Source organism: Rhineura floridana, chromosome 2, assembly GCF_030035675.1.
Source record: "Rhineura floridana isolate rRhiFlo1 chromosome 2, rRhiFlo1.hap2, whole genome shotgun sequence".
NCBI lineage: Eukaryota > Metazoa > Chordata > Lepidosauria > Squamata > Rhineuridae > Rhineura > Rhineura floridana.
The window spans coordinates 143,427,316-143,451,229 of record NC_084481.1 but is presented as its reverse complement, the minus strand read 5'-3'; the positions used below and the strand labels follow the sequence as shown (position 1 = coordinate 143,451,229).

The 23,914-nt window shown below is 41.1% G+C and overlaps 1 protein-coding gene across 3 annotated transcripts; it reads left to right on the top strand.

Moving 5' to 3' along the window:
* Positions 1-205: 205 nt before the first annotated feature.
* Positions 206-21,029, top strand: LMO2 (LIM domain only 2). Of its 3 annotated transcripts, none has more exons than XM_061610735.1 (3): positions 206-314; positions 17,521-17,736; positions 19,960-21,029. In XM_061610735.1, exons 1-3 carry the CDS (start codon positions 238-240, stop codon positions 20,177-20,179), a joined length of 513 nt encoding a protein of 170 aa, XP_061466719.1. In that variant the 5' UTR covers positions 206-237; the 3' UTR covers positions 20,180-21,029. The 3 variants fall into 3 exon arrangements, with proteins under 3 accessions (XP_061466719.1, XP_061466721.1, XP_061466720.1); XM_061610737.1 differs by lacking the exon at positions 206-314 and adding an exon at positions 9,309-9,590; XM_061610736.1 differs by lacking the exon at positions 206-314 and adding an exon at positions 9,951-10,002.
* Positions 21,030-23,914: the final 2,885 nt, after the last annotated feature.

The following is a 23,914-nucleotide window of genomic DNA, read 5'->3' as shown; positions in this document are numbered from 1 at the left end:
CATGATAGCAAGCTTCAGAGTAACCGGTACAGCTGTCTCCATCACTGCATCCCCATGGGTAGGTATGGCTACACCTGTTCCATAACTGTCAATCAACTAGCTTCCAAAAACTCCACACTCTCTGCTGGAAGAGAATGGCTTCCTTCAAGACAGAAAAACGAAACCCAATATTGGTCCCTGCTGGTCTGTGCTGCTGGTCGTTTTTTGGTCTTGCTCACTGTCTACATTGTGCTAGAAATGAGGAGAACACTCTTCTATTGCATGTATTCAATCTTGTGTTTTTCTATGGAAAGCCAAGAGACCCAGAAACAGCAGTGAGTAATGATCAGCAGACTGTGTTCCTAGATATGCTCAGTAATATTAGTTGGATTTGTCTGAATGTAATTGTCACAATACTGTCAGGGGAGATCCATGTTCCTGGCTGATGTAGATGCATACCTGCATCACGATGGGTCCACTGAACATGATTATTGTGTCTATTGAGGCAGATATGGGTATACTTGCTAACTAAACCAGGGCCACTAGTGGCTCTTTTATATTACAGTAATAACTGCAGTAGGCACAACTAGTGATGCATACAGAGCTAAATTGCTGTGGATCTGCCCTTAACCTTCTTGGCAAGACTATATCTTTCCCAGAGAACCAAGATCAGGAGCAACCAGTTAAGATTTTTAAAAAACTTGAAACATTGCTCAGTGCAGCAAAGAGGGGGGCGTAGTTTTGAGATTGTCAGAAGGGGCAGCCAATCAGCAATCTGCAGAGCTAGCTTTCTGTTTCTAGCAAAAGCCAGCTGTGCAAAGTAGGGATTGACTGGCTATTATGACAAGCACAAAGCCGTAGGCAATTTTTCAGATGGTTGTTGTTTCTTTAAAAATGACATTTTAAAGGCACTGAACAAATGTTTGATAAATATGCCAGGAAACTGACTTTATATATATACCTAAAAGCTTGCCTGAAACAAGGGGTGGGATGGGAGAGTATGGGAAAATGGTGCTATATTTGGAGGAATATATGTGTGTCCTTTGAAGAGTTAAGAGAGGGTAAAGGAAAGCTTGTTCCACAGCTGGAAAACCCCACATTGGCTGCAGTAGCTAAGTACATCTAATTGTAGCCCGAGACTGGATCAGTGCCAATGTATTAAGTGGCATGGCTGCTTCTTTGGTTAACTATAAAATAGCTAGCAAATGTGTAAATTCACAAAATATCTACGCCTTGTTCCTCACTCCCACTCCTCTCATGGATGAGTTCCTTGTTGCTCATCTGTTATGCCCACTGGCCTATGTGTGTTGTTTAGTGCCAGGTTAGTACACAATAATACCACACTCATCCATGATTTGATTGTGGATGAAGGTGCAGATTTGGTGTGCATTACCGAGACCTGGGTGGGTGAGCTGGGAGGAGTTGATCTGACCCAGTTTTGCCCACCTGTACACTCAGTGCAACACTAACAAAGGCTGCAGGGATAGGGAGGAGAGGCTGCTGTGGTCTACATAATTTCTATCTCTGTCACCAGGAAATGTCCATGTTGAGGCTGCCTCTATTGTACTGGCTCAGGACTTCATGGCCTCCATGATGACCATGGGGGTGTCTCAAGTTGTCACCAGCTTGACATACGGGGCACGGCTCACCCTTGACTTGGTTTTTGCTGCAGATGGAGGAAGGAGTGGTCTGGAAATTGGGGAGGGTGAAAGTCACCCTATTGTCATGGTCAGACCACTTCCTGGTGAAGTTTAGACTTATGGCTCCAATCCTCCCCAGCAGGAGTGATGGACAAATTAAGATGGTCCACCTCCGGAGACTAATGGAATCCACAGGATTCCTGAATGCCTTGGGAAAGTTCTCAGTAGATAGAGCTGGTGACCCTGTTGAGGCCCTTGCCACGCTGTGGAACAGCAAGGTGCACCAGGCTCTTGACACGGTTGCCCTTGAGCACCCTATCCAGCATTGTGGAGCCCAGTTTGCACCTTGGTACACCAGTGAGCTAAGGGCAATGAAACAGGTTGGACAATGGCTGCAACACAAATGGTGAAAGATGTGCTCTGAGGCTGATTGGGCATGAGGGAAAAATCATAACCGTGCCTACTGTGCGGTGCTGTGGGCGCCAAACAAGGCCCACTTCTCTGCCACCATCACATCCTCAAGTAGCCATCCAGTGGAGATTTTCCATATTGTCAGGGGTCTGTAGACATCAACTCCAGGAAATAGAGTTTTAGACCCTTCGGAAACCCACAGTGAATTGTTTGCAAGGCACTTGGAGGGTAACTTTGCTTGCCTTTGCAGCAATCTTGATGCTTCATCCACATCTACTGTAGTCCCCAGTGAGGTGTCCAGTGTAATGTCTGCTGCAATTTCTTGGGAACGGTTTCAGTTGATGTTGCCTGATGAGGTGGACAAGGTGCTTGTGACGTTGTAGCCAGTGACATCTTCTCTTGACCCTTGCCCTTCTTGGCTTATTAAAGCTTGCCGAGCAGGTCTGACTGAGTGGATCTGGGGTGTGGTCAACACATTGTTGTGGGAGGGAGTGGTTCCAGCCACCCTGAAAGAGGTGGTGATCTGACCACTCCAGAAAAAGCCCACCCTGGACTCATTGGTTTGCCACAACTACCGACCAGTTGCAAATACTCTCTTCTTAGGGAAGGTGATTGAGAGGGTTGTGGCGCAGCAATTGCAAGTAGTCTTGGATGAAACAGATTATCTTGACCCATTCCAATCTACGTTCGGGCCTGGTTATGGGACTGAATCGGCCTTGGTCACCCTGATTAATTACCTTTATCAGGAGAAGGACAGTGGAAGTGAGACCCTGTTATTCTTACTTGATCTCTCTGTGGCTTTTGATACCATTGACCATGGTGCCGTTCTGGGCCAACTTGGTGAGATGGGTATTGGAGACACTGTTTTCCAGTGATTCTGATCCTATCTCCAGGGTCTTTTTCAGAGAATAGCATTGGGTGATTGTGTATCAGCCCCCTGGCAGTTGTGCTGTGGGGTGCTGCAAGGTACCATCTTGTCCCCCATGCTGTTTAACATCTATATGAAGCCCTTGGGAGTGGTCATCAGGAGATTTGGGGCATGGTGTCAGCAGTACAGTGATGATACCCAGCTCTATTTCTCTGTAACATCTGAATCGGGAGAGGCCATACAAGCCCTGGACTGCTGCCTGGACTTGGTGGTGGGCTGGATGAGGGCCAATAAACTGAGTCTGAATCCTAGCAAGACAGGCACTGTGGGTTGGTGGTTCCCAAGTTAGGATAATTGGTCAGTTGTGTGCTTTGGATGGGATTGTACTCCCTCTGAAAGAGCAGGTCGGTAGTCTAGGGGTGCTCCTCAACTCATCTTTGTCTCTAGAGGCCCAGGTGATCTCAGTGGCTAGGAGTGCCTTTTACCAGCTTCAGATGGTAAGACAGCTGCAGGCATTTCTGGACTGGGATAGCCTGACCACTGTTGTCCATGCACTGGTAACCTCCAGACTGGATTACTGTAATGTGCTCTATGTGGAGCTACCCTTGAGGTTAGTCCGGAAACTGCAGCTAGTGCAAAATGCAGTGGCAAGACTGCTCACTGGGGCAGGTTATCGCCAACATGTTACCCTGCTGCTGAAAGAATTACACTGGCTACCTATTAGCTTCCAGACTAAGTTCAAGGTTCTAGTTTTGGTGTACAAAGCCCTATACAGCTTGGGACCAAGATACCTGAAAGACCATCTTATCCCTTATATACCCAGTCGATCACTGCACTCTGCAGGTGAGGACCTCCTGCAGACACCATCTTATCAAGAGGTCCATTCCACACAACATGGGAAACAGACCTTTAGTGTAGTGGCACTGACTCTTTGGAATTCCCTCCCCCTAAATATTAGGCGGGCACCATCTCTGTTATCTTTTTGGTGCCTACTGAAGACCTTCCTCTTTCAACAACCCTTTTAAGCTGAGACATTATCCCAATCTGAGTCTGTGTTGGAATTGCTTTTTAATGTGTTTTTAAACCTTTTCTTTTTTAAAAAAGATGTTTTTAAAGCTTTTTAAAAAATGTTTTATAGATGTTTTGTTTTAATATATTTTAAAGTCTGTTTTTATGATATTGTTGCGCGCCTCCTCCAGTGTCTGAGCGGTGAGATTTGGGGGGTCCCTGCGTTCCTCCAGGGTTTGGTTTCCTTTGGGGAAGAAGGTCAGCGGAGACTGTGGTGTCTTTATGAAATATGGTTTATTTATTTACACACATTCCAACCTGAGCTCAAGGATGGAAGGGTTCAATGCATCAGCAGTCCAATATCCAGCTTTTCTGTCTGGGTTGCAGGAGGCACCCCAAAGACCATGGTGCAGAGAGCCAGTCTGCCTGTTTGCCTGCCTTCCTGTTCCCAGCAGTTCTCTAGCCACGCTCGAACTACAAGCACAACTTCTGCTAGCTGCCAGGAGTGGGGGGGAGGCTCTCCTGGAGAGTTTCAATGACAAAAGGGTCTTCCTGGCCCATTCACCATTGCTAGGCAACTGATCAGCCCATTATCTTACCTGGCCAATCTGTTTGGTTAACAAAAGACTCATTTGACCAGCAGAGAGTTCCTCATTCCAAGGCACAGGATTCCAAATCAGAGGCTGGAAAGGGGACCCACAGGAATCATCCATCCCCATTCCCATGCTCTTGACAATATTTTAAAGTTTTTTTAGTGTGGGATCGACTTGAAGGCAGTCCATTTCATTTTCATGTCCTAAAAATAAAATAGACCCACTTAGAATAATTAAAAATAATTGTAAAAGTGTTTATATTTGGTTTCTTAAACAATTTGAAATCCTTCTATATGGCATTTTCCCATTTAAATTGAATTGCTAAGACATTAATCCATTTCTTTGCCAAGACATTGCCCCCAAATCCCCAATGTTTTAATTACTTTGCCTTTCTTGTTTATTTTACCTTCTGATGTGATAGTACATAACTAACATTAACTGGCTGTAATCCTATATACACAGGCAGAATTATCCTAAACTCCAGTCCGTGCTGCTGCAGGGGGTTAGGATTCAGTGGAAGTCTCCCCCTGCTACATTCTGCCAGGGGAAGGGGGTACTGCTTGTACAAAGACCCCTGCTGCACCCACAGATGATCATAAGGACCAAAATACATCTATTTATTTATTTATTTATTTATTTACAATAGTATTTCTGTATTGCCATATCATAAAATATCAGGATGGTTTATAATGTTAAAAACATAAAAGCCCATAAAAAATAAAAATACAGATAATCATTAAGGTGACTAGCTAATCAAAATAAAAATTAAACAACTGAAAGGCCTGTCAGCATAAATAGATCTTCAAGAGATGCCTGAAAATCAAAAGCAAGGATGCCTGCTGAATCTCTGCTGGAAGAGTATTCCACAACATGGAACCACAACACTAAATGCCTGACTTCTAGATGAAGCTAATCAGGCCTACAGATGTGAAGCCCCCCAGAAAAAACAGAAAAATGGGGGGGGAACCTTGCCCCCATTTTTTCTTAATTTTTCCTCCCCCCCCCAAAAAAATTGGGAAAATATGAGGAGGGCTTTCACATTTTCCCATTTCCCCCCCCCCACGGCCTTCATATCTCTAGGTGGGTGTCTGTAACACAGGGAACAACTAAAAGCACTCCTCCAGATTAGTAAGGCAGTCCTTATGTATCCTGGGCTTTATATATCAATGCAAGGGCTTAGTACATCAAACCTGAACCTGGGCCAGTAGGTTCAAGGTTGGTGTGTTACAGGGCAGAGCAGGGCCAACAATGGATCCAGTGGATACACAGCTGATCTGCTTCTCAGACAGAGGTCCGATTTTGCCCCCTCTGTGCCAACCTGGAGTTGACACAGCAACATCAGTGGAAAAGCTGCCCCCTCATCTTCTGTTCTGGCTACATGAACTGGCAGGGATGCAGCAGAGTTTTGTACCATGCCAACCCAGCTGCTCTGTAACGTAGGAGTAAGTGCCATGAAACATGGCCAGACTTACTTCCAAGCAAATATACTTAGTCTTTGAGATAATTGATTTGGAAGAAGCAAGAGTTCTTTAATTCAAGTTCTTGAAGTGGCTGGAAGGAATCCTTAAATCTAGCAGTTACAAATTAACGTCTGTGCTTTTCCCAAATGAATTAGTATGTATTACTGAGATTTTCTGGTATATTTTGCTAAAACTTTATTTATTTATTTATTTTATTACATTTATATACCGCCCTATAGCTGAAGCTGTCTGGGCAGTTTACAGCAATTAAAACTTTGTGGGTTTGATCTTCTTTTGCTATTATACATACACAGGAATTACACTGACAACCTGCAGAGTAGATTCCACATCTTTCCTGAACAACTTGTTCTGTTCCTCATAGGGGTGGGGAAGAAATTCAATTCAGTTCACATTTAAAGCCAAATTTATCAAATGTGCACTTTCTGAAACAATATGAGAACTGAAACACAGTCATCCTTTGAAATTCACACTTATCTGAAATTTGCAACATAGTTTGCCAACCAAGCAATGTTTACAAAAATGCTTTATATTGGGATAAATGTTTGTAAACGATGTGTACAGTCATCAAAACTGCATACAAAAATATATTAGGAAACAATTGCACTAAAATGCTGAAGAATTTTCATGCAGATTTTAAAAACTGGCAAATTGCTGCAGAAGTGTGGAGAATCAAATTCAAGATTAGAAAATGTAGAAACTGAGAGGACCAACATTGACAAGTCATTCCATCCCTAGTTCCTCAGCTACTTTCATCATTAAGGAAATATGCAGATAAACTCTTCTGTGCTGCAGCCTGAATTTATGTTAACAGTACTGTTAAGACACATGTTCTTGGGAACCTGAGTGTGTGAACTTGCCACCCACATGTCCCATGAAACACACCTTGAGAGTAATACAGTTTTATAGATACATGGACATGTAACATGATATATGGACATATAACAGACATACAGACATGTAACATATGCTGCGCTCGGCTCCTTCTGAGAGGAAGGGTGGGATATAAATATAAATAAAAATATGGCAGCACTCTACTCCCTTTTTGGATAGACACTGTCTTAAAAGCAGAGACAACCCACTTCTGCTTTTCATAAAGTCTTTATTCAACTAAATGTGATCTCGATGTGTCTTTACATCCTTATACAATACAGTTACTCCTTAAACTGGGGATGGCTCACATGCTTTGATTTGGATTCCTGCATTGAGCAGAGGGTTGGACTTGATGGCCTTCCAGCTCTTGATGGCCTCTATGATTCTATGCTACATTTTTCAGTAAGCATGCGTTCTTTAATCAAGTATGGTGTATGAATGGCATGTTGTGCATGTTTTGGGGCTAAAACAGACAGCATTACGAAAGAAAGAAAGAAAGAAAGAAAGAAAGAAAGAAAGAAAGAAAGAAAGAAAGAAAGAAAGAAAGAAAGAAAGAAAGAAAGATTTTGTGCTGCCCTCCAAATGAAGCAATTTATTTATTATCTGAATTGGACTCTGAACAAAATGATTTTGGAAATTTTCAGCATGTTGCAGGAAAAAAATGTCTATGGTGCATGCCTATTGGCAAGTGTCCATAACATCACAAACCTACCTTCCCCCACCCTTCAATCCCCTAAGCAGTTTGCAACAGTTGTACAAATGTTTTGTTATTATTTGGGAGGTTTGCTGCTGTTGTTTTTACTATTGACTATCTGGAGCAATCTTGCAATCGGAGACCACACTTCATATTTTCATATATAGATGGTAGCAGATTTGACCATATTCACTGCCTCTTCCCTAATCTCAGATTACCTACCACTGACCCACAAATGTCTGGGATGAATGGAGAACATCCAGGTCAGAAAGTGTAGCCCCAACACCTATCGTTACAGAAATTAAAGACCAGCTGTTTCCTAATGATCTGTCTTTGAAATAAACATTAGGCACTAGAGCCAGATGCAGAGCCCACTGAAGGCCATAACAGAGCTTCATACATCTGGCGCCACTGGCCTTTAGAGGAAGTCCTGCCATCTCTGACATTATTCCCCACAGTTCTTTGAAGAGATGCTCAAGGGATTGAGTGTAGTTAAAATTAGGCAATTACAGAAGAGTATCTTTAAATGTTTTTGTACACAGTGACATTATCTGGTATTTTTCCACTACAATTTGAGTCTTTTTTCTTTACTTATATTGGAATCACCAGATCAGATAGCCCTATCTAGTTGACAGGCACACCTCCAACCTGGTGCGGTCATTGTACTTTTACAGTGAAGCTGAATTTTAACAACAGCAGAGATCACTTCACTGCTTGAATCTCCCTGCCTCATGGTGGGCTAGAGGTGAAGAAGGGCTGAGAGAGGTTGGAAAGACTGTGAGAGAGTTGCTTCCATTACTTCTTTCTTTGTGTTTGCTCATTCCTTTAGCTATGTCCTTTTGAAGATGTATCTGTTTGAACTTGAAGATATATCATACATAGGCAGATAGAAAGGTAGATGTGATTAATGACCAATCAATAATGCTTCCTATTCCAACGTTTGAATTAGTCTGAAAGGGATGAAATTGTCCAAGAGCCGTCCATGTTCAAGATGCAGAGCCGTGCAAATGCCTTCATGATCAACAAAACACTATAGGCTTCATCAGGTCTCATGTAGGCGGATAATGATTATTCTTCGGTTGGATGTGTTCACCCACTGATGCACTTTTAACCTCAAACAGCGCTGTGGTGGATGAAATATTGGGTGTTTAATCCCCAATTTACTTGTAAGGCAACTTTCCATGAGCTTGACTCTTTGCTTGCTAGCAAAGGAGTGTACGGTTCCTTAAAACGGCACTAACGCCCTCAACGTTTTGTGTTAGTGTCAACCTTGGCTGTTGGTGAGTCGAGGACTGGCCCTTTAAGCAGGCAACTCAGTCGTGAGAGATGCTGCCGCTCGGGCTTGCTAAAATCCCCGGGAGTCCAGTTAAGAAATAGACAGCTGTCGCTTTAAGTGTCATTTCCTTCTATTGTATTTGAATCGTGACCAGGAAAGAGGATGTGAAACCAGAGAGGCGAGACCGCTGAGCCAGCTTCGATAATAATAGCCGTAGTAATAATAGCTGCAACAATAATGGTGATGGTGGTGGAGGAGCTGGAAGCCGCCTCTGCGGAGCAGGAGTCCCTCTCCGGAGCGTGCCCTGAGCTGCCCAGGCAGGAAACATAAGGCACGCCGAGAGGAGACGCCGGGAGAAGCGCGGCAGTGACAGCTCGAGAGACTCGAGGGGGCGCGGAGCTGAGCAAGCAACAGCCTCTGCCCGGGCAATCGCGCAGCAGCGGGCGGGCAGGCGGAGCGTGGCGAGCCAGGATGGAGGGTTAGAGCCTAAGGGTTAGCCGTGCGTGCTTGCGGAGGCATCGCAACCGGAGCAGCATCGCCCCACGCAGGAGCCCACTTCGCCCTCCCGGGCGGTTAACAGGAGGAAATCCTGTGAATGTCATTGGGGAGTGGGTGACAGGGGGGCGGAGGTGCCACTCGGCTGCCGGTGGTGAGCAGGCAGCCTTTGTGGGGGCAGATCTCCTCGCAGACAAACCCGCCACCACACTACAAAGGACCCGAGACCTGCCAATGTCATCGGCCATCGAAAGAAAAAGCCTCGAGCCCTCCGAGTAAGTGACCTCCTCCCCCCTCTGGTCCCTCTTTCAATTTCCTTAGCTATCGCCAACTTTGCCTTTGGAGGGATAGAGAATCTTCGCAATCAGTGGGTAGGCGGGCGGGGGGGGGTACCCTTGATCATTCCGCGTTATTTCTTTGGTGACAGCTTGTTCGCAGAAAGTGCCGGTTGGAGAGAGAGAGATACAATAGGGCTGCATCTTCCTTTCTCCGGGTTAATTGATGTGTGAAGGCAGTGCTGGAGAGCCCCCACTTTCCCCATCCCGATACAGTCCCTGAATTGCGCTCACATTATTATTATGGACGGGCTGTGCACTGTGTCATTAAGCTAGCACCGAGATCTCATTAAGCTACTAAGCCTGCCTACCAGCTACTTGTGGGGATGGTAACTGAAACCCAGAGACACATGTAAGTTCCCCATTTTGTGTTGGAGACAAATTACCAGAACCACCAGATTTCCCATCGAGCTCCTGTTGCGGGTGAGAGTGGGGGGAGGAAGGGAGAGGAACGACCTGGTATCAAAAGCATTTTCCTCTGGTCTGTAGATAGGTGATGCTGATGAAAGTGATTCAAGACGGACAGGGGTTTAGGAGCGTCATCTTTTACTAAAGCCTAAGTTTGTTTTCCGTCTCTTTTTCTGCTCCCCGATGGCCTACGCTGGCTGATTAGACTAAAAGGTCAAGGTTGTTATCAGATGTGTGCGTTATCATAAGGCAAACCACCAGCTTGAAACTTACAACAAAATGTCCAGCAAAAGAGTTTCTGTGCATGAGCCAGAGCACTATCAAGCAGAGAAGGGGGGTGTTGCCACCCCACCCCCTCCTTAGCTGCTATTTGAAGAAATTAAAAAAATGTGTAACTTGATACAGAATTAGGATTTCCGGATAGACTTCTTACAATGATCCTGCTGTACTCCCAAATAAATGCAGATATATTAAACTGGCACTGTTATTGAACTTGGATGTTAAAACTGCAGTCCTAAGTACTGCAGTCCCTTACCTGGGAGTAAGTCCATTGAACTTTGAAGGACTTACTTCTGAGTAAACATGCGTAGGATTCCAGTTGTATGGTTCTGTTTTTGATGGTTGTGTTTTATTTGTCCTCATCGCAGCTTCGTTGTATTCTAGTTGGGAAAGCTTATTTTAACTTTTAATGCCCCTCTTTAATTCGATATACATGTATATTGGATAAATCTGTCAACTAGTCCCATGAAATATCAAGAAAAAATAGGATGCAATCCTGAGCTCAGCGATTCAGGCTTAAGCTTGCAATCCTTACCCTACTTATCTGGGAGTAAGCGCCATTGAATTATTTAGGATTTATTCTGAGTAAACGTGATTAGGATGCTGCTGTAAATTCCACTGAAATAACTATGCAAATAACTATGTGGATAATTATGCAGAGCTTTTCAACCAGGGACTTGGAAAGCCTTACAACCCAGTCCTATCCTTTCCCCCCCTGAGAAATAGGTTTATATACTCTTATAGTCAGTGTGGTTAGGATAAATGATTGGCCTCAATTAGATAAGACATTTATATATAGGCTTACACATTATATATGGTATATACTGACAAAAAATTATACGTTTGTTATAATTGTAATAACTGTTTCCTGTTTCTCCTACTATGTTAATCTTCCTATTCATCCTTCAGCCTCCAATCTTATATTCACATACCTGGGAACTACACTTCTGATCAGACATGTGTAGGATTGTCCTGTTAATCTTGCAAACATTTCTTATAAGTGCCAGCAAGAAAAAAAGTGAGAATCATCTAACAAAGTATATGTTCAGTATATAATTACTACATACAACATCCTGGAACATAAAGTATATATACGAGCATTTCCTCCCCCCCCCCCCGTTCTTTTAAGTCTCTCGTTGTTTTGGGCTTAACCTGGTTTTAAAGAACTATTCTAAGCTGCAAGGCACAGCTGTGCAACTTAAAACCTTTATGAAGGATACTGGGAGGTGGATCTGAAATTTCAGAATGAGCCATTGCTCTCACTCTGTTCCTTAGATCTGTAGGATATGCTGAAGATAGTTTCTGTGTATTGGTTTCAGGAACTCGCACACTGTCTCGTTCAGTCCTACGCATTTTTAAATATATGAACACTGTCATGACAAGGCATGTCACAAATGCTGTTCTGTTTGACTTTACTTCTGTTTGACTTTACCACTGCCACTGCTTAAAATAGGACAGATACTTATGTTTTGAGGATTTTGGTTTGATCCTGTTCAGGCCCATAGCCAATCTAAAAGTTCAGGGGGGCACCAAAAAAGTAGGGGATGAGAAAAAACTGTAATTAATTTAATTAAATTGTAATTGATTTAATTAATTTTTGTAAAAAAAATATTAGGGAGGCCAGGAAAATTTTAGGAAGGGAGGGTCCCCCTAGCCCCTCATAGGCTACGGGTCTGATGTTATTCAGAAAGAAATTGCTACTGGCTTCATTGACAGTATCCTCCTTAAAAGACTAGTATGCTTTTTAAAATGTTTAAAATATATTTGTTTATAAAAATAGGAACTGTGAACACTGAAAGAATTCAACAGCTCACCCACAGTACTGTATAGGTATGGAACTAAGTGGTTTTTTTTCTTCATAATGGCAAATTGGCATTTAGTATGAAATGCCTGGAGACCTTGACAATCTTTCAAGTGATAATAAAATAACATTTGGCCATAAGCTTATTTTTCAGCTACATAAGGCTTAAAGAAGTTTCACTGCTTCAAATAAAAAAATTGAGTCAGTTTTTAATCATTTTTCATTCTCTTAAGTTTTCGTGAGATTGCTTTGAGAAGCTACAGGCTGGAGAAATACAACAGTACAGTTTGCTTATTTCTGGAGCTTAACATTAAAAGCTGTCTCCAAGCCTTAGATTTTAGCTCCTATTATTGTGAGCAGCTGGAAAAATAGCAGCTATTGTAGTCAGCTGGTAAACACTGACATGATAAAAATCAGGGGCAGGAAGGGGGTACATAACCTTCTCACAGGTTTGGTTTAGGTGAGGGAGGGGGAATGCCTGCCTTCAAATCAGCCAGTAACTAAGCTGTTATGCTACCAGTTTAATGGTATGGACCTGAAAATAACATGGATACCCAGACAGAACCACAGGAACAGAACCACAACTGGAAGTCAATGCCTGAGGTCTGGATGGAAAAGTGTCCTCTCTTAATTTTTTAAAAAGTTGACTTTTTTGAGTGAGTGCAGCTGACAAATTTAACAAATTTAAAGGGTGTTGATGGGCTAAGATTTGACTGGGGAGCAGCAAGAAGGCTTTTACATCAGAGTTTTACCAGTCTGGTTCCAGTCTGGGGGTGGGCAGTAGTGTAGTGGCAAATTCTGAAGTGCAGGGTACTTTCACAGCCATGCCCCCCCTTTGCTGCTGGGTTAAGAATGAGTTCCTTTTTAAACCTTCTCCCACAACAACAGATATCCTTAGGAGCCAATAAGCATGAAGAAGGGAGAGTGTTAGCTGCTGAGAAGAGTCTTCTCAGAGGCTGACTCACCACCTTTCACTCTGATTGGCTCCAATCAGCAGGAAACGACAAGGAAGCATGTTAGTAGACTCTTCTCAGTGGCTAACACACTCCCCATTCCTCCTGATTGTCTCATAGGATGCTGGAGACATAGGGACCCTGCTGGGACCCTGCTCCAAAAAAAGTAAGGGGTCTAAGACCCCCCCAAGACCCTGGACAACTACACCACTGGGGGTGAGGAGGTACACGTAGCTGGCATTGATGGAGCCAGGCCTTGCCAGGCCTTCGTATTGGCACTGTTGTGTCACATGATAACTTTAAATGGGTATTTCCACTGGACATTTTTATGGGCTTACATTGGTCTGTGCTTTAAAAGATTTATAAGGCCAATGTGACATCTGCATTGGCTAGAATGTACATTTGTTTTTATTTCCAAACCCTTATCCTGAATTAAAATCATTCATATGTAGTACAAGTGGTGTGTGAGATAGAGACTCAAATGAACTTATTTAGCTTGAAAACTATCCTAAGCAATCAGATGCAGGGATGGAGTGAACATGTTAACAGCGTGAGGAAGATGCATAATGTAAACCAGTAAATCAAGTGATTAACTTTGAAGATGTGAGGATTTTATTTCTCTTCAGTGGCAATGTTTATAAGCTTAAGGTTAAACATGTGCTAAAATATCTTACTGTGAGTTGCTGACTGTGCAGGCTGTTGGCATTTCACTGGGAATAACTCAACAGCAGTCGCAAAATATCCAGGGAACAAAGCATCTTTCAGGGTGATAATACATTTACATTAAGAAACGTCTTTCCCCTCTCTCTTATTTTACCCAGTCATTATTTTCCCTGCTCCCACCCAATTGCTCCAAATAATATTTTTCCCTGGGGTGAAAAGTACATTACTTTTTGATCATAATTGCGACAATGAATACTTTGGGGCTGAATCTCCCCAGATGTATATGATGTAATTCATATTTGTCTCTGAAATAAAATGAGACTCATATTGTTAACAAGTGGGTCCTGCCGATTCCAACAATCAGTAAGCATTCCATGCCCACTAAGCATGCACAGGCTTCATTGGGCTGTTAGGGGGGGCTACCTGTGTCGAGATTCTTCTTAAAGACATTTTGTATTTTGCAAACCTTGAGATTTTCCTTTAGTTTGATACCCACACCCTTTGTGCATGCATGGTGCCATTTTGACTGTATAAGGATCTAAACTCGGAATGAATTTTCTATTAGTTCTCACCTATAAAGTAAAGCTGCTGCAGGATTAAATAACTCATTGGAAATACAACGCCCACAATATATATGGGACAAACCCTTGAAGGTACCTCTGCCTGTTATACCTTTTTAAATATTACATCTGGACAGTGGAAATCTCATTTAATGGGCTTATTGTAAGACATTAATTAAAGGCAACCACGTGGCCAAAGCAACTGCATGGGTAATTAACACAAAACCATCTCCCACTCCCCAGTCAGGATCAGGGTGCAGGCGTAACATTTAAAAGGAGTCCTTGTTATATAGGCAGAAGCAAAACATAAATTTCTTTACTTTAAATCAGACTTCTCAACCTGGTGCCCTTCACATGTTTTGGACTACAGTTCTCATCAGCCCCAACCAGCAGGGCCATGCCAGCTGGGGTGATAGGACTGGTAAAATCCAGAATATCTGGAGGGCACAAGGTGGGAAAAGCTGCTTAATGATACCACCCAAAAGGATGCAGAATCAAACTGAGTGAAAGATTTGAAATAAAGTCCATTGTAGCTTCCTGGAGGAGAACTTCCCACCCTAATCTTAAATATGCTTATTCAGAAGTCCCACTTAGAAAAGGTTGCAATCTGCTGAACTATTTAAATAGCTAATGTAATCACATTTACACTCCAATCCTATGCATTTTTATTCACAAGAAAGTTCCTTTTATTTCAATATTCCTAGGTATGTGTGCACAGGAATGCAGCCTTAAATTTACTACATTTCTCAGGACAGTTTCATACATTCCCTTTGATTTCCTACTGAGTATACACTCAGTAGGGAAGTACAGTAAATCGCAGCTCCTGATAAGTATCTCTGTATGATATATGTATTTGTAAACACATTTGTCATATTCACTTTTTGTATTGTTGGAGATCTCCTTAAAACAAACTAGACATATACCTAAAAGTAGTATGTGAAGAGAGTTTCAAAGGATGGTAAGTGGGACCTGCAGCAAAATGTTGCAGTGTACCATTACCCCTAATGTGGGTGCTCTGATTCAGGGTGCCAGCTAGCCAGCCAAGTTATCTTCCAGGACACTTTAAGGTGTAAAAGACTGAAGTAGGGTGTTTCATACTCTTTTCTTTTTGAACTTGCACTCATCATTTTGTGGTTACTGAGCTTTTCTTGTTGGATTACTTTTGGGAGGAGGGGCTACCTCCATAGGGTTTTTTGTTTTTTTGGTAATTGTGCAAATATCAGGATTTTCCTAAGCCCACAAATATCTCCCCTCTTATTTCTCAGTGGCCCCATTTGGCTCCAATCCTGTTAGCATTCAATACCTGACATTGCTATTGGAGGAAGTGGTTAATAAAATTCAGCATCCTGACATATGGGGGCTATATTCATTTTGTAATCTTCTCATCATCATTTAGGCATAATACCAACTACAACAGAAAAGTCACTGGTGGGGGGAATAGAATTCACCCTGCACTTATCAGGACATGTGCTTAAAAACAGTCTTTGATGACATACAGTGTGCCATCCTGTGCATGTTTTCTCAGAAATAAGTCCCACTATGTTCAGTGGGGCTTATTCCCAGGTGTGAGTGCTTAGGATTGTAGCCATAGTCTCAGTGAAGCAATAGATTTACTAAACAGACATAAATTGACTTGCCTATCTCATACTGGCTAAACTGTGAAATGGATAGAAAAGCTACCAGTATCATGTGGATGTTGTAAGGGCTAGACAAGACCAAGACTTTTCACATTCAACTGTAAAATGCATACTGATGGTCAAAATATCATACCTATATGGCGTTATTTACAAATGTTATTACAATGTCTAAAAATATTAGTCATAGCAGTATTAGTATACATTGATATGCTGTACTGTATTTGACAAAGTAGGAAACAGAAACAAATCGAACAGGTGTAGTTTTTCTTAATCACCTAAGAAAATATGAGCAACTTAATATTTTATTTTTGTTTACTTGTAGGTTTTCTTATACTGTCCACAAATTTATTGTCAAAGTAGCACTGGCCAAAGCTATGACTCATGGGAGAGGGGTCCTACTGTGCAATTTATTAATTACAGACCCAGAAATAACTTGTAATATATGATGGACTCAATTTGGACCAAACAAAACCAACTGAAACAATATATTAGCAATATTTTCCCTATTTTTGGTTCTGTTCAGCGTAATGCTAACGGACATGTTCTGTCAGCTCAAGGATTTCTGCTTGTGCAACAGAACATTCTCTCCTCTGCCCATGCACCATAAATCTGTTCTGAGGGCTCCCTCAACTCTCCACAGCAGATGTGGGGATGGTGTGGGGGGAGAAGGAGGAAAACCTCATTGCACTAGCACTAATCCTAGTGCGAGCGCAGTTGTTTAGTTGAATACCAACCTATGTAATTAATTAAAAGAAAATAAGTTCAGGGCAGTGCACATATTCTTCACTAACATACTAAAAACTTTTTTTTGCACCAAGAGAGGCTAGATTCTACATCTTGTATAAATTATACAAATTAAGCATTTACAGAAATTTATTATGCTTCTGCTAAGTATGAATAAAGGCAAAAGTTGTGCAGGTCACTAGTCCATTTACCACTGGAGATCTTACTCAGCCCGTTTATGGTATCTGAGATCTCTGCAAGCATTTTCCACACATTTCCAAACTTGTCTTTCAGCCTTAAGGACTAGAAACTTGATTTTACAGACATAAAAGCTGAGATTCTTGGGATTTTGAATTCTGTACCTAAATTTATGTCCTCCATCATACTTACAATAACAACTAAAAATAACTTATGAGACTCTGTATTTGGAGTTGTGGAGTTTATTGCTGAGATGATATTTAGTATAAACTGACATTGCTGCTTTGTATGTATTCATTAAGTACTATAAAGTATTGCTTATTACAAATTGCAGTTATGTAATCATTTTGGTTTTTTTGTGTTGATATATATTATTATGGTCTATGTTGTAAACCATCCTGTGGTCTTTTGACAACAGGCAGTATATATATATTAACATAAGATAAAAACTATTGAACATGGAGAGCCTTGAATAGGACTTTTACATACCTAGTTCCTCATTGTCAGTGCTTGTTGTTGTTGTTGTTTGTCATAAAGTACAATGGGAGAAAAACCAGACTAAATTCCTTCTCTGATTAGACTACGGGTGGGTTGAAATGTTTGATTTGGTTTACTAAGTATATTCTAAAAACTGTTTCTTTTCACCAGGGAGCCAGTTGATGAGGTGCTCCAAATCCCCCCTTCCCTGTTAACATGTGGAGGTTGCCAGCAGAACATTGGGGACCGTTACTTCCTCAAAGCCATTGATCAGTACTGGCATGAAGACTGCCTCAGCTGTGACTTGTGTGGGTGCAGACTGGGAGAAGTAGGAAGGCGACTGTATTATAAACTGGGCAGAAAACTGTGCCGAAGAGACTATCTCAGGTATACCAGCCACCATCATATTACCTCTTTCTTTCTTTCTTTCTTTCTTTCTTTCTTTCTTTCTTTCTTTCTTTCTTTCTTTCTTTCTTTCTTTCTAGTGTTTTGAACGAAGCTGGGATCCACCCTCAGCTTCAAAATTGTAGCACAAGGAGGAGAGAGGCTGGGCTCAGCCGCACAGAAGGGATGTACGATAGCTGAAAACTGACTAGTCTCAAAGCCAAGTCTGGATAAGCTCCTTGTCAGATTAGGCTGAGCAGGAGCAATGTTAAGGCAAAGACTGGAGATATGCTGAATGGGGTGGGGCTGACAAGAGCTTCTCCACTAGTTGCTGTCCGATCTTATGCAAGGCTCTACTCTGTAGACTAACTACTGATGTTAGAGTCATCATATGGCATGGTAAGGAAAAGGGAGGAAGAATTATGCCTGGATTCCAGGCAGGCATACCACCAATCTAAAGGTTTAGAATCAGGTGGTTACATTTGTGCTTTTCCTGAACTGGATGGAAACTAGGGCTGAAGTACGAGACATAAAACTAGTGTTCATAACACACTATGTGCACACTTAAGAATTTTAGGTTTCTGTTTGCATTTTCTACTTAAAAACGGCATCAATAATATTTTTTTTCCTTGCTGGTTGCTAATGAAGAATAACTGTTCTTTTACCGTTCAAGGGTATTAATTGTTTGTCATATCTATTGTACTTCACCTGTGTGATACTATGAAACCATGGGAAAAGAATACACTATTTACAGCCCGATGCTGCAGTGTTTAATGTACTCAAAAAATTACTGGGGGCAGGGCAGCAGCAGAGAAGAATAAAGTGCTAACCCATCTCATATCCTGCATCAGAGCTTTTTTCCGTAGCAGTTGTGTTTGAATAGGACTGGCTTTGTGTAAAGTAATATGCAGTAAATCACCGATGTATATGCAACACCCTGAACGGATTCAGTCCTGTTTCCACTAGCTGAATATTTTCTCACTGTAATGACAGATAATATGGGTTCTTAAATTAATGCATTTTCTGTGCCTTGTAATTGGATGCATTCCATCTTTTCACAGCATAATGTGTTAATTATCTGTGTCTGCTAATGAAGAATTTCATAGACACAGACCGTTAAATTGGCTTTTGCATTTCCTGAATCTGTAATTCAAATGTAAAAACCTACATTGGCTGGACTGTATATATTTGCTTTAAAACAGCCCCTCTTCTATTTTTTAATCCACTTTCACAAGTGATGCATTCTAAACTAAAAGGTGTTAGTGTCACCTATAAAAAAAACACCATTGATATGTAACAATTATGTTACAGTGGCTATGAAGAAATGAACAGTGACATCTCCTGGAAGACAAGGGAAACATCTGTTTGCTTCCTAGGCATTCTATTCCCAAAGTAAACAGCCTGCTTTTTGCCAGCACAGTCTATGTCTGTGATAAGCAGAGCACTGGAAACTGATAAACCCTTTCTGAAATTCATGTGATGATGCAAGTATTGCAAATATCTATTTGCTTCTGCTTCCTAGTAATATTTCCGACTGGAATATTAAACTTGTTTTTACATATTTAGCAGGCAGTGGCCTGAATGAATTAATTATCTGGAAGTACATACTATCAATATGTATCTTGCACGTTACACAGAACAGTATTTGAAAACATAGCATCATAATGATGGTCTCTGCAGGGGTGACTTAATGAGACTGCAGTATGCTTAAACAGGGATAACCACCATGGTGCCTTCCAGATGTCGGTAAATTACAGCTCCCGTAGGCCGTGCTGGTTGGGGCTGATGGATGTAGTCCAACAACATCTGGAGGGTAGCACATTGGATATGCCTGTGCTAAATAAAGGATCCTAGAAAACACCTGGGTTAGAAATTCTAGCAGTTCACAGAATCCACTGTAATCCAATTTAATAAAAATGGTTCTATGGACATGGACATGTTTTTATTATAGAGAAACTGCAAATGCATCTTGATTACTTAAATCCAAAGTAAGACAAAGCCAGTTTTTCAACCAACAGGCTGTCTGGGGAAAAAAAGAAAGAAATGAGAATCATCATGGCAGCATCAGAGTTCCCCTTTTCACCTCCCTTCCTCTTTCTCCCTTCACAAATTTCTGGATGTGCCTGTCCACAAATTATTTCATCTTAAGAAAACAAAGTCAAATGAATAAGCACTTTTCCTTGTAGTTAGAAAAACTCTGACTCTTGAATTTTTCCTCCCCCAAAGGCTTTTCGGCCAAGATGGCCTCTGTGCCTCCTGTGACAAACGAATCCGGGCCTATGAGATGACCATGCGAGTAAAAGACAAAGTGTACCACCTGGAATGCTTCAAGTGTGCTGCTTGCCAGAAACACTTTTGTGTCGGTGACAGATATCTTCTCATCAACTCAGACATAGTGTGTGAGCAGGACATCTATGAGTGGACTAAGATCAATGGGATGATATAGTCCACTTGTGCCTCATAGTCTCCAAATACATCTCATGGGTGACACAAATACCTAGCTGTGGTGAGGAGATGATCACTCACAACATCTATGTGCTTTGTCTAAGGAAGGGGAAAATACAACAGAATACGCAGGCATGGCATCATGTACAAATGCTGATTGGGGACTGAAACAGTAGCAGACAGGTGGATTTCTGTTAGCAAACACGCTTTGATGATAAACTGACATTCTCAGAGGTGATGGTGAAAGTTGGGGTACAATTTAAAATGAATTATCTTGACTGGAAATATAGTAGTGTCATGTAAACAGATATTATGGCTTTGACACTTGCAGACTTGGTTGTGCAACTGGACGTTCTTTTCTTTCTTTCTATTTACTCTGCATCGACATAGACAATGAACCCGACATTAATGCAAGATGGGACAGTATTGGGGGGGGGAGGGAAAATGGGACTCCAATTCTATAAATTATGAATGTGGAAAGAATGCCTTTTTTTGCATGGAAATCAGTTTTTCCCATTTGAGAACTGAAAGTACAACCTGGCTGCAATTCTGCACAACATGCACCCTGTTATAGACATGAAAGTACTGGTGAGGTCAGTGGGACTTAATGGTTTGTGACTAAGTGCAGGACTGTGGTCTTAAATGCTAAGCAATTATTTCAAGAAATTAGAATAGGTAGCTGCCTGTCACTGCTGCTCTTTGAATGTGTGAAATTCCACCACTCATTTATATTCAAATATAAATTGAAAGAGTTGTTCAGCTATTTTATTAACTTAGACAATAAGAATAAATAATTTGTGGTGTGTAGTAAGATCCTGCAGATTTAATAAAAAAAGAATGATCAAATCAAATGCACAACCAATCGTTACTCATTTGTTGTGCACAGTCTGAGTTTTTTTCTCTTGAGCAATGCTTTTTGTTGGTTATCGCACTTCTCCACCAGTGAATATGCTATGTTTTATATATGCTGATTTTATTGTTTTTATGTTTTGTAAGCTACCCTAAAAAATGAAAATGCATTGGAATTATAGGATATACATCTAATAATCATAATAGAAAATGCTATTCTTCCCACAGACAGTATCTCCATGTTTTTGTGACTACCATATGCATTGCAATGGTAAGAGTGTCACAGCCAGGTAGTTAATAAATATTACCCAATATATTATTAGGAATGAGTGGCATAATTTCTCCCTCGTTCATATTCCTGCAGTTTGAGACTTTTTATTTGAATATATTGTTTTTTTTAAAATCTGCTTTTTTGGGGGGGGGAGAGTGGGGAGCATTTGCAAGGTGATCCTCTCCTCACACACAGCAATATACTGTTTCATGAACTCACTATGTTCAGTGGGGCTAACTCCCTAGCAAGTGTGTTTAGGATTGTAGCGTACATTTTTCTTTTCTATTATTTGAGTGCTTTAAAGGTTGAGTGCTGTCTCTTCCAACACTATAAGTTTGTTTTCTCCCCAAAGGGACTACCAATTGCTGTAGCTATCCTTTCTCGTTCAAGGCATTGAGACTGAACACTGTGTTGATTTCTTAAAATGGGACTATTGTAAAATACGAAATGTAGTTCAGGCACTCATTCACATACCACTTGGATATGCTCCAAGAAAACTTTGGGTACAATCCTGCCATTACTTAATTGCAAAGAGAAATCATTAACTCCAGCAATGGGACTCATGGATGATTAACCAAACATAGAATTGAAATGTGAACCTGCAATGGGGTTCATACATGTGCAGCACAACCAAAGCTTGGTTCATCCATATACATAAGGAATTGTTATAATCCATATACAAGTACCTCCATATAATCCCGTCCAAAAACTAACATCTTCCACAGAGGCCCTCCCCACTGTCCTTATCAGAAGGTAACAGTGCTCAAGAGGGCCTTTTCTGGGGTGCCCACCCACCTTTAGAACTTCCTGCTTCCACGTAGAAGGAGTTAAAACTTTTGTTATAAATTAGGCTTTTGAGCCCTCCTAATTATTTGGGATGGTGTGAGTTGATTGGCCACTGCAACAGCAGGATGCTGGACTAGATGGACAGTTGGTTTGATCCAGCTGGCTCTTCTTATATTGTTCTTATTCTCTGTTTATATTATTCTACTACTGTTAGCGGATGCTGCTCTGATCTCCTTAGGGAAGAAGAGCAGGATATAAAGGATTTTAAATAAATAAATTGATAAATCCACTGTAGCAACCAAAAGTTTAATGGGTTTTGAGAAGATGTTTGTGATGAGAGAGCAAACAAGCAACTGCAAAATCTGTGAAGGTTTTGTCTAGTCTAATTGTCTAACAGTACACTTGTCAGTACCAACTTAAGGCCTTTCATTTCTGACCTGAAAATGCTCATCAACTGGCATTGTCATGGAGCTGATAATTTTTTCTTACATGAAGGCAGATATCTCTGCTGTATCTTCAGCTTACCACCCAAATTTATGGAGACAGACTCCTCACAAATTGGACCTTCTGCCTCTCATCTCACCTCTTCTTTTGCATTTTTCTGCCTGGCTCATGGCTATTTTTTTTTTAAAGAAAGCTTGTTCATATTTATTATTTCCTGACTAATCTTTCAAGTATTGTAGGCAGCACGGTCCTACTTCTTTTTTTTTGGCAGTCCTCTTCCTATAAAACCTGCTGTTCCTACATAAATGCACAATGGCACAACTATTCCTTGACCTTTTAAAAATCTAAGACAGTGTCTGCCAAGTAATCTTGCCCACGCATCTCTAAAGAAAGCCCAGTTATCCCAACACATGTGCCCATAGAGAAAATAAAAAATATATTAGATAACTGATGGCAAGGGATGAGATAATACAAGGCAAATTGTACTGTCAAGTTTGACAAACCACACCACTCATCCTGCAGTGCAGTTGCAACATTAGTACAGAAATATGAAGGGTCGCAAGTCATGACAACTCTGAGCAAAATGCATAAATGGGACTGTTAAGGTTCAAGCAAACAATGCTAAAGTATAAGGCTATAGTGAGCAAATTGTTTTGCTGGTGAAAATTAGGCCTTTCTCAAGCACTACTTTGAGAAAAGAGCACTCCTGTACACTCAAAAAGAGCACACACTGCACTTTACTGTTTAACTTTTTTTTATTACAAAGCTCATGTGAGTCATTGGAAAATTTGTTTCCACATGTGAAAAAAAATAGATATCATTTTTTTTTGCAAAAATAGAAAAGCAATGAAAAAATTAGTGTGAGATACTACTTTCTTCCATTTTCTTAAAGAAAACTCTTAAAAATACATCATCAAACATTCCACTACGATCCACAAAAATAAACTTGAAAAACTGGGACATTTGATACTGTCTGAATTGCATTGTTCTTTGCATATGTTCAGCATCAGCATTATTTTTAAAAAGCACTTCATTATTCAACATTTTCTGCAGTCACTCAGTGTCATGGCTGGGAGATGAGAGTACTACTGGTAGTATCACGTTTTAATTCTGTGCCTTTGAAAACAAAAAGGGTAAGTAACATGTCAGCATAATGGGGTTTTTAGCGGAAGGAGTCAAATAGAAAGCAGTTATTATATCTTTGGTGAAAGCTGGGTACAGCAGCTGCCTCTTTTCTCTAGGTAATATTATGCTCTCAGTTGTTGTTGTACCCAAGAATCAAATTATTTGAATTCTGGACATATCCGCATGAAACTGAAGATACTCTGCCCGATCTGGAGCTTGCTTGGAGAAGAACATTGTACAACATCAACTCAGCACTCATTT